Source organism: Eucyclogobius newberryi, unplaced genomic scaffold (assembly GCF_026437365.1).
Source record: "Eucyclogobius newberryi isolate DKJ021-1_F unplaced genomic scaffold, fEucNew1.0.hap1 SCAF_4, whole genome shotgun sequence".
Taxonomy (NCBI): Eukaryota; Metazoa; Chordata; class Actinopteri; order Gobiiformes; family Gobiidae; genus Eucyclogobius; species Eucyclogobius newberryi.
Genome location: NW_027316056.1, coordinates 9,315,735 through 9,324,669, shown reverse-complemented (window position 1 = coordinate 9,324,669; position 8,935 = coordinate 9,315,735). Strand labels below are relative to the sequence as shown.

Here is an 8,935-nt window from a genome sequence, read left to right as displayed (position 1 = left end):
TTAAACCTTATTCTGACAAACAATGCACTTTCAAATCTATTTACAATATAAATCATCGCTGACTATGGTTGGATGCTAAAATAATTGTCAGTTGCAGTCCTACAGAAAAATATTCAAATTGGGTTAGTTTTCTGATACAACCTGAGATTAACTTCTTCAAAATAATAACTCAGTGGGGGAAAAATACAATCTTTAATGAGATACTAAATTCAAATGTGATTAAATTAAGATTTAAATTCATTTTGACTTTCTTAAACTAAGATTTGTCCACTGAAGTAGATTTTGTTCTTATTTCAAGTGCAGTACAAGCTTCTCTTTTTTCTTTTTTTAACCTTTATTGTCTTTTGCTTATTTTGAGATAATTAAGATATTTTATTCTTGATCCATTGGCAATTTATTTTAAGACTGAAAATATCCCCAAATCAACATAAATACTATATTTGAGTTTTACAATGGTCATTTTTTCCAAACTTATCCAGGAACATGTTTAAATGAAGCAGAGGGAGAGTGTAATTGTCATCTGCCATAACAACACTGGTATTTTCAGTATTTTCCATCGTTTTTAGCCTTTTTTAAAATGCATTTTTGTTCATGAAGCTTTTGTTTCACTCAAAATGAACCATATACAACAAAATGAAGTCGTTTCTCGTGTTGTTTCTCAAGTCGAGTGGGACAGAATTAATGACAGAATCATTGACAGCGTTGGTTTGGAGTATTAATATAAATATGTCTTAAGAAACAGGTCAAACTCACAGATGAGAGAGCGAGGCCACGTCACTGAAGATTCCCTTCTGCAGCTCTGAGATCTCGTTTCCGTGGAGCGAACTGAAGCGCGACACAAGTCAACAAACACCATCAGTTGTCACGTTAAACTGGAGCGCGAGCGGCGCTTTTACAGTCAAGAATTCAGTCAAACATAAATGATGGAGGAAACAGGCTATTATGACCAAAATACACAATATATGTATAATAAAAACACTATCAATGGCTGGAGATTAAGGCTGCAATGATTATTTGTGACTTAAGTTAATACAAATAATAAGGTATCTGGACTATACAAAACACATACAAAATTACAACAAAAATAGCAGCTTTGTCAAAAAAAAGAATAAGCAACTTCATTTGTAAATATTCTCTATCTAACAGACTTAAGTTGACATATTTTTACTTAAAAAGTCTCTATGTCCAACTGAAATAATCGCTTGACTGTCGACTTGTAAAATGATTGTTAGTTGCAGCCCTACTGTAAAGGTCACATTTATGTTGTATGGTAAGGTTTTGCTTTTATTTTGGTAACTTCCTGTGTAACCGGAAGTGATCGTGAAGCGGAAGTCTACTTGACACTAAGGAAAAGACGCAAAGTAAATTGAACAACGATAAACAGACAAAACACGGACAAACTCAAGGATCTAGCTACAGTCGACAGGGGAACAAGGTCTGTAGTTAAAACGACTGTAATAATTAAATATTTGAAATGTTTAATTGACAAATAAGTTGGGAAATATTGTACTAATGTAATTAGCTAGAAATACAGTGATGTACGGCCAAAATGTAATTGTTTTTTATTGTGTTCTGTCTAGCTCTTAAGTTGGTTGAATGACAAAGAAAAGGAACCATTAAACGACATTTAACCATCAGTTCTGCCAAAAACCTGCTTAATCTGTCAGGACATCGCTCTGGTGACAGACCGAGGAATGAGAGCTTTGTCGTGTGCCTTAGTTTTGCCGTTATCGTCTAAAGAATCAAAGTATTCGTAGCTCATTATCCCGTAGAAAAGGATGCAGTCGTGTTGGTTTTTATATATCGCGTGCCCCTTTTAAAATGGCCGCTCTGGGGAAGTTGCGGCTGTACGACGTCACCGCGAACGCATGAGTGTTTCGGAGTCGTACAGGAGTCTGAGTGAGCGCAGTCCTGCCAGAGCCTGAGGAGGAACGCAGCGCAGAGAGTTGTAACTGAGGATCCTGAAAACACAAAGCACACGTTTGTATTAAAGGACAAATATCATGCTGCATTTGTATTGTTTTCTGCCTGTAAACATATAAACATGTTCTTGTACATTTTAGAGTGTCATTCCATGTTTAGGAACAAAAAAAAGCTTTAGCGCTGCCTACTGGCTGCAGAGGGAATGACACAGATCGAGAAAACAACAGTTATCGGAGGGATTGTGTGTTTTGATGCTCGGAGGGGAGAGAGTTTTCAAACCAGGATTCATCAAACTAGTGTGAATCAAACACCTACACTCCTTATCTACACCTTCACCTACACCTACACTCCTTATCTACACCTACACTCCTTATCTACACCTACACTCCTTATCTACACCTACACCTACATACACCAAACTTTCCAATCTTGGACTCAGCAGATCTAACAGAAAACCTGACACTGTCAATTTTTCAGATTCAAATATCCCAAATATTATGTGCAATTTTGGACATTTTCAATATTTTTTTAACATTAAACATGACGAGATGAAACACTTGTAATACACTTTTTCTTGCCTTTATGTCAGTAAACAGCAGTTTCACTTTCACCTGCAGAGTCTCTCCTAAAAGTGCACGTGACATGTTTTCATGTTTTTCTAATCATTTGGTGGGATAGTATCTGTGGGCAATAATATTTGTTCAAATACTATTCAATGTATTTTAAAGTTTTAAAACCATTCCCAGCTCCCCCTGGTTGGGGTTAATGGACAAAAGCTGTGGCCCAAGTGCACCCTGGGTAAAGTGTCTGGACTCACAGAGTGGTGAGCTGGCTCATGTTGGAGAAGGAGTCGTCCGACAGAGAACTGATCTTATTGTTGCTCAAATCTCTGAAGGAAAAACAACAAAGAACAGTTAGAACTGCATTCAATTCAAGTCAGATAACTTTATTTCTCAGGGGGAACGATACACAGAGCAGCTGACAGTCAGGCACATCAATCACATGAGGACAAAAGAAATGTCAGGAAGTTACTGAATACATGAACTACTCACTGAGTAACTACTCAGGAACAGAATATTGGTATAAGAATATTAGCTTTTCTAAAATCAAAGGAATACATTTCTGTATTTTATCATTAAATGTAGGCTTCAAACAACAAAGTATCAGTGATAAAAAATAGGAAACGCAGCTCTGTTTGTCCAATTCTGATTGGACCATGGAACAGAATACAACATTAATTTTAATGCAGGTATTCAATATTCTGTAGCGAAATATATATTTTTACCCAACACTGGATATAAGTACAATATCAAGTATTTGAATTTAAGTGTTTAGCTAGACTTATTCTACTCCATTTTAGCTGGTGAAGTTTCCATGTTTTTCTGTTATTATGTAAATTAAAATGTCTTAATCAGATTCAACTGTCTGTATAACGAAAGAAGGTGAACATTTTCAGTGCAAAAGGCAGTCCACAGCTCCCTCTGCTGGACCAAATGTGGAACTACAAACACCAAGACGGGCAGATTTAAACAAAGGTTGATTTAAACTATCGGATGAAACAAAGAGACAAAGAGACATGTTGTGTTGTTTGAAGTGTCCAAATGCAGATGTGTCTTTTTCTACTCACACAAGCTGCAGATACTTGAACGATGCCAGTTCTTTGGGGACACTGGTGAACTGGTTTCCATCCAGATAACTGACATAGACACAGATCGGGTTAGAGAAGAACCGCAAACTGAATTTAAAAAAGCCTAAACCTGATCATATGAGGATATACAAAAGCCACAGTGCACCTTTATCACAGTCGGATACTTAAATCCTCCTTTTTGCCTCAAATCTTTCTTGTCACAATCATAAATGTTAAACCTGATGTAACTAAAGTATTTGTGCTGCTGTTTCTCTTTCTCTTTTCTTCACTACTTGTGGAAAACCCCCACCAATAAACTAGAGTCATCTTTTTGCACATAAAAGACAGTATCTTTTAAATTATCTTTAAAAGTGCACGTTCATGACCTCCTTCTGCCTCTTTTTTATGCTCTGACATCTGAACAATACATAAACAATGCTCTTTTGTAAATGTCAAGAATGAACATGTTGATTAAAAGGAAAGTGTATTAATCTGGGATCTCTAATTATTCACTATTCACCAAATTATAAATGGACTCATTAAAAAAATTCAGTTTTTGACTTTTTTTTTGAAGTTTTACATGTTTCATAAACAAATTGTATCTCACTCTATTAACTGGGTTGAAATTGTTTTTTGAGGGATAAAATACTGGAATTTCAGCTTTTGGTATAAAACACATTATACAATTTTTTGTGATTTATTGTGCATTAGTGATTTGAAATACTAAACATGTTCTTATCGACACTGATGGAATCTGAAGTGTTGTGTAAGAGTATAAGAAACCTCAGTCCAACAAATGACACTAAAACATTAAAGCTGGGCAGACGTCTGAAACACAGTCAGGACTCACAGTTCGGTCAGGTTGCGGGGAAGTCCTCGGGGCAGATTCTGTAGGTGTTTGTTACTGCAGCGCACCACAGTATCCAGACAGGTGCAGTGAGCGGGGCAGAGGGGCCCGGGGCCACACAGACTGTCATCCACCCAGCCTGGACACACACAGGACACACGTCAGGACACACGTCAGGATACACGTCAGGACACACACGGGACACGTCAGGACACACACGGGACACACACGGGACACACGTCAGGACACACACAGGACACACACAGGACACACACGGGACACACAGGACACACACAGAACACGTCAGGACACACACAGGACACATCAGGACACACACAGGACACGTCAGGATACACACAGGACACACACAGGACACACACGGGACACACACGGGACACACAGGACACACACAGGACACGTCAGGATACACACAGGACACACACAGGACACGTCAGGACACACACAGGACACACAGGACACACACAGGACACGTCAGGATACACACAGGACACACAGGACACACAGGACACACACAGGACACGTCAGGATACACACAGGACACACGTCAGGACACACACAGGACACACAGGACACACACAGGACACGTCAGGATACACACAGGACACACAGGACACACACAGGACACGTCAGGATACACACAGGGGACACGTCAGGATACACACAGGACACACAGGACACACACAGGACACGTCAGGATACACACAGGACACACGTCAGGACACACACAGGACACACAGGACACACACAGGACACACACAGGACACGTCAGGATACACACAGGACACACACAGGACACGTCAGGACACACACAGGACACACAGGACACACACAGGACACGTCAGGACACACACGGGACACACAGGACACACACAGGACACGTCAGGACACACACGGGAAACACAGGACACACACAGGACACATCAGGACACACACAGGACACATCAGGACACACACAGGACACGTCAGGATACACACAGGACACACACAGGACACGTCAGGACACACACAGGACACACAGGACACACACAGGACACGTCAGGACACACACAGGACACACAGGACACACACAGGACACATGTCAGGACACACACAGGACACACAGGACACACACAGGACATGTCAGGATACACACAGGACACACGTCAGGACACACACAGGACACACAGGACACACGTCAGGACACACACAGGACACGTCAGGATACACACAGGACACACACAGGACACACACGGGACACACAGGACACACACAGGACACGTCAGGACACACACAGGACACATCAGGACACACACAGGACACACAGGACACGTCAGGATACATACAGGACACACGTCAGGACACACACAGGACACGTCAGGATACACACAGGACACATCAGGACACACACAGGACACGTCAGGACACACACAGGACACATCAGGACACACACAGGACACGTCAGGACACACACAGGACACATCAGGACACACGTCAGGACACACACAGGACACACACAGGACACGTCAGGATACACACAGGACACATCAGGACACACGTCAGGATACACACAGGACACACACAGGACACACACGGGACACACACAGGACACACACAGGACACGTCAGGGCACAACATATTCACTAACAAACCGATCTGAGAATTTAAATTTATTCAAGTCCCACTGAAACTAGTCTGGAACTTACAGTGCTCAATGTCAGATCCTTATGTAACACATAATTTTTTATTCATAATTTTTTTTTTAGGTCAGTTGATACGCAGTGAAAATGTGTCCTATCACAATTATGCACACGAGTCAGATCTATGTTTCACTGTCGGCAGGTGAATATGGACCAGTAGATTCACTCTGTCACTGCATCCAACAGATCAGTTTGTGGATGCAAAACAACTTTCTCCAGCTGAACTCAGACAAGACTGAAATCATCGTGTTTGAACCACAGAAACAAAGAGAAAGTTAAGATCAGTCAAAATGTTCTCAAGTTGTAACTCAAACGTTCAAGTGACTAAAACGTTAAAACACACAAAAGCACATTTTTTTCCGATCACACCAACTTGAACGACCCCAGTTTTAACGAGGAAACGTGGTTAAAAGGTAGATTAACAGTTGAAACGGTGAGAGAGGTCAGTATTTGAGAGCGCGCACCGTCTTCACATCTGAAGTCTGGAGCTGCCACGTCCTGGAGCGGGATTTCTCTGAGGAAGGCGGGGCTTTGACAGCGAGGGTTTCCTGTAACGATGCGACGACTCCGAAGCCACGCGCCGAACCAGGACAAGCGGCAGTCGCACTTAAACGGGTTTGCCAGCAGGTTTCTATGACGACAGAACAGAGAGGACGGAACATAATCTCCATTTAATATGTATAATGTGTCGTTTATACTCTAAAAACGTTTTGTAAAGCTCCAGGACGTGTTTGAAATGAAGAAAATATCAGGAAAATGGCAAATCAAACTTAGAGCTGCACAATAGTATCGCAAAAGTGTCAAAATCGCAATTATGGCAGACGCAATCAATACTGCAACAAACTAAATATACACAAAGGCTGTTTTTAAATGCAAAGGGCAGATTTATTTTAGGATTTTTTCAAAGTTCATCTTGGTTTTGTCTATGATATGCTTTTATTTTGACAGTCTGACTTGTAAATTAAGGCGTGCACCTTTTCATTTTAATATAACTGAAATGACTGTGTCAAAAAGTGTATTAAAATACACTGATAATATCAATATCACAGTAATTAACAGCATATTGCAAACTTTTCCAGCTCTAATAAAACTCTTTGCCCCAATTCCGTAGTATACAACCGAGTCCGCCATTTTGAAAGGGGCACAACAGCACGTCTACTACATACGAAATCCAGGAAATATGAGGCCAAAATGCCAAAAACCTGCTAAATCTGTCAGGACATCGCTCTGTTGACTGACCAAGGAATGAAAGAGCTTTGTCGTGTACCTTAGTTTTGCCATTATCATCTAAAGAATCAAAGTATTCCTAGCTCATTATGCAGTAGAAAAGGATGCAGTCGTGTTGGTTTCTATATATCGCGTGCCCCTTTTAAAATGGCCGCTATGGGGAAGTCCCGGCTGTATGATGTCACCGCGAACGCACGTATTCAGTCTGTGTTTGTGAGGCAAATGTCAGTTTTCTGGATAAGCTCTACACACGATGAATATACATTATTATGTGCATTAATAACCGAGCTGTGTGGGCGTCGGCGTTGTCTCTTACAGCGTGGAGAGGTTGGGCAGCGCGTCGAAGGCTCCGGGCAGAATGCTGCTGAGCTGGTTATCGTACAGAGACAAGAGCCGCACGTGAGGGAGTCCGCTGAAGCTGCCGTTGTGGATGCAGCTGATCTTATTGTTCCTCAGCATCCTGCAAAAACACACAAGACAAGTCCAGAAACATGGAGGGACAGTCCACAAACATGGAGGGACGGTCCAGAAACATGGAGGAACGGTCCAGAAACATGGAGGGACCAGAAATATGGAGGGACCAGAAACATGGAGGGACGGTCCAGAAACATGGAGGGACGGTCCAGAAACATGGAGGAACGGTCCAGAAACATGGAGGGACCAGAAACATGGAGGGACCAGAAACATGGAGGGACGGTCCACAAACATGGAGGGACGGTCCAGAAACATGGAGGAACGGTCCAGAAACATGGAGGGACCAGAAATATGGAGGGACCAGAAACATGGAGGGACGGTCCAGAAACATGGAGGGACGGTCCAGAAACATGGAGGGACCAGAAATATGGAGGGACCAGAAACATGGAGGGACGGTCCAGAAACATGGAGGAACGGTCCAGAAACATGGAGGGACCAGAAACATGGAGGGACCAGAAACATGGAGGGACGGTCCAGAAACATGGAGGGACGGTCCAGAAACATGGAGGGACGGTCCAGAAACATGGAGGAACGGTCCAGAAACATGGAGGGACAAGAAACATGGAGGGACAGTCCAGAAACATGGAGGGACAGTCCAGAAACATGGAGGGACGGTCCAGAAACATGGAGGGACCAGAAACATGGAGGGACGGTCCAGAAACATGGAGGGACAGAAACATGGAGGGACGGTCCAGAAACATGGAGTGACGGCCCAGAAACATGGAGGGACGGTCCAGAAACATGGAGGGACAGTCCAGAAACATGGAGGGACAGTCCAGAAACATGGAGGGACAGTCCAGAAACATGGAGGGACAGTCCAGAAACATGGGGGGACAGTCCAGAAACATGGAGGGACAAGAAACATGGAGGGACAGTCCAGAAACATGGAGGGACAGTCCAGAAACATGGAGGGACCAGAAACATGTAGGGACGGTCCAGAAACATGGAGGGACAGTCCAGAAACATGGGGGGACAGTCCAGAAACATGGAGGGACCAGAAACATGGAGGGACAGTCCAGAAACATGGAGGGACCAGAAACATGTAGAGACAGTCCAGAAACATGGAGGGACAGTCCAGAAACATGGAGGGACCAGAAACATGGAGGGACAGTCCAGAAACATGGAGGGACAGTCCAGAAA

The 8,935-nt window shown here is 42.8% G+C and overlaps 1 protein-coding gene across 1 annotated transcript in view; it reads right to left on the bottom strand.

Annotated features, from left to right (window-relative positions):
- LOC140377765 (slit homolog 1 protein-like) overlaps positions 1–8,935 on the bottom strand; it is a 146,676-nt gene that overhangs the window by 44,668 nt on the left and 93,073 nt on the right. The window contains exons 19-25 of the mRNA XM_072463316.1: positions 7,638–7,781; positions 6,559–6,725; positions 4,401–4,536; positions 3,551–3,619; positions 2,741–2,812; positions 1,890–1,961; positions 754–825 (exon numbers count right to left, since the gene is read on the bottom strand). Coding sequence (XP_072319417.1) covers positions 754–825; positions 1,890–1,961; positions 2,741–2,812; positions 3,551–3,619; positions 4,401–4,536; positions 6,559–6,725; positions 7,638–7,781 — 732 coding nt within the window. The remainder of the gene's footprint in view (positions 1–753; positions 826–1,889; positions 1,962–2,740; positions 2,813–3,550; positions 3,620–4,400; positions 4,537–6,558; positions 6,726–7,637; positions 7,782–8,935) is intronic.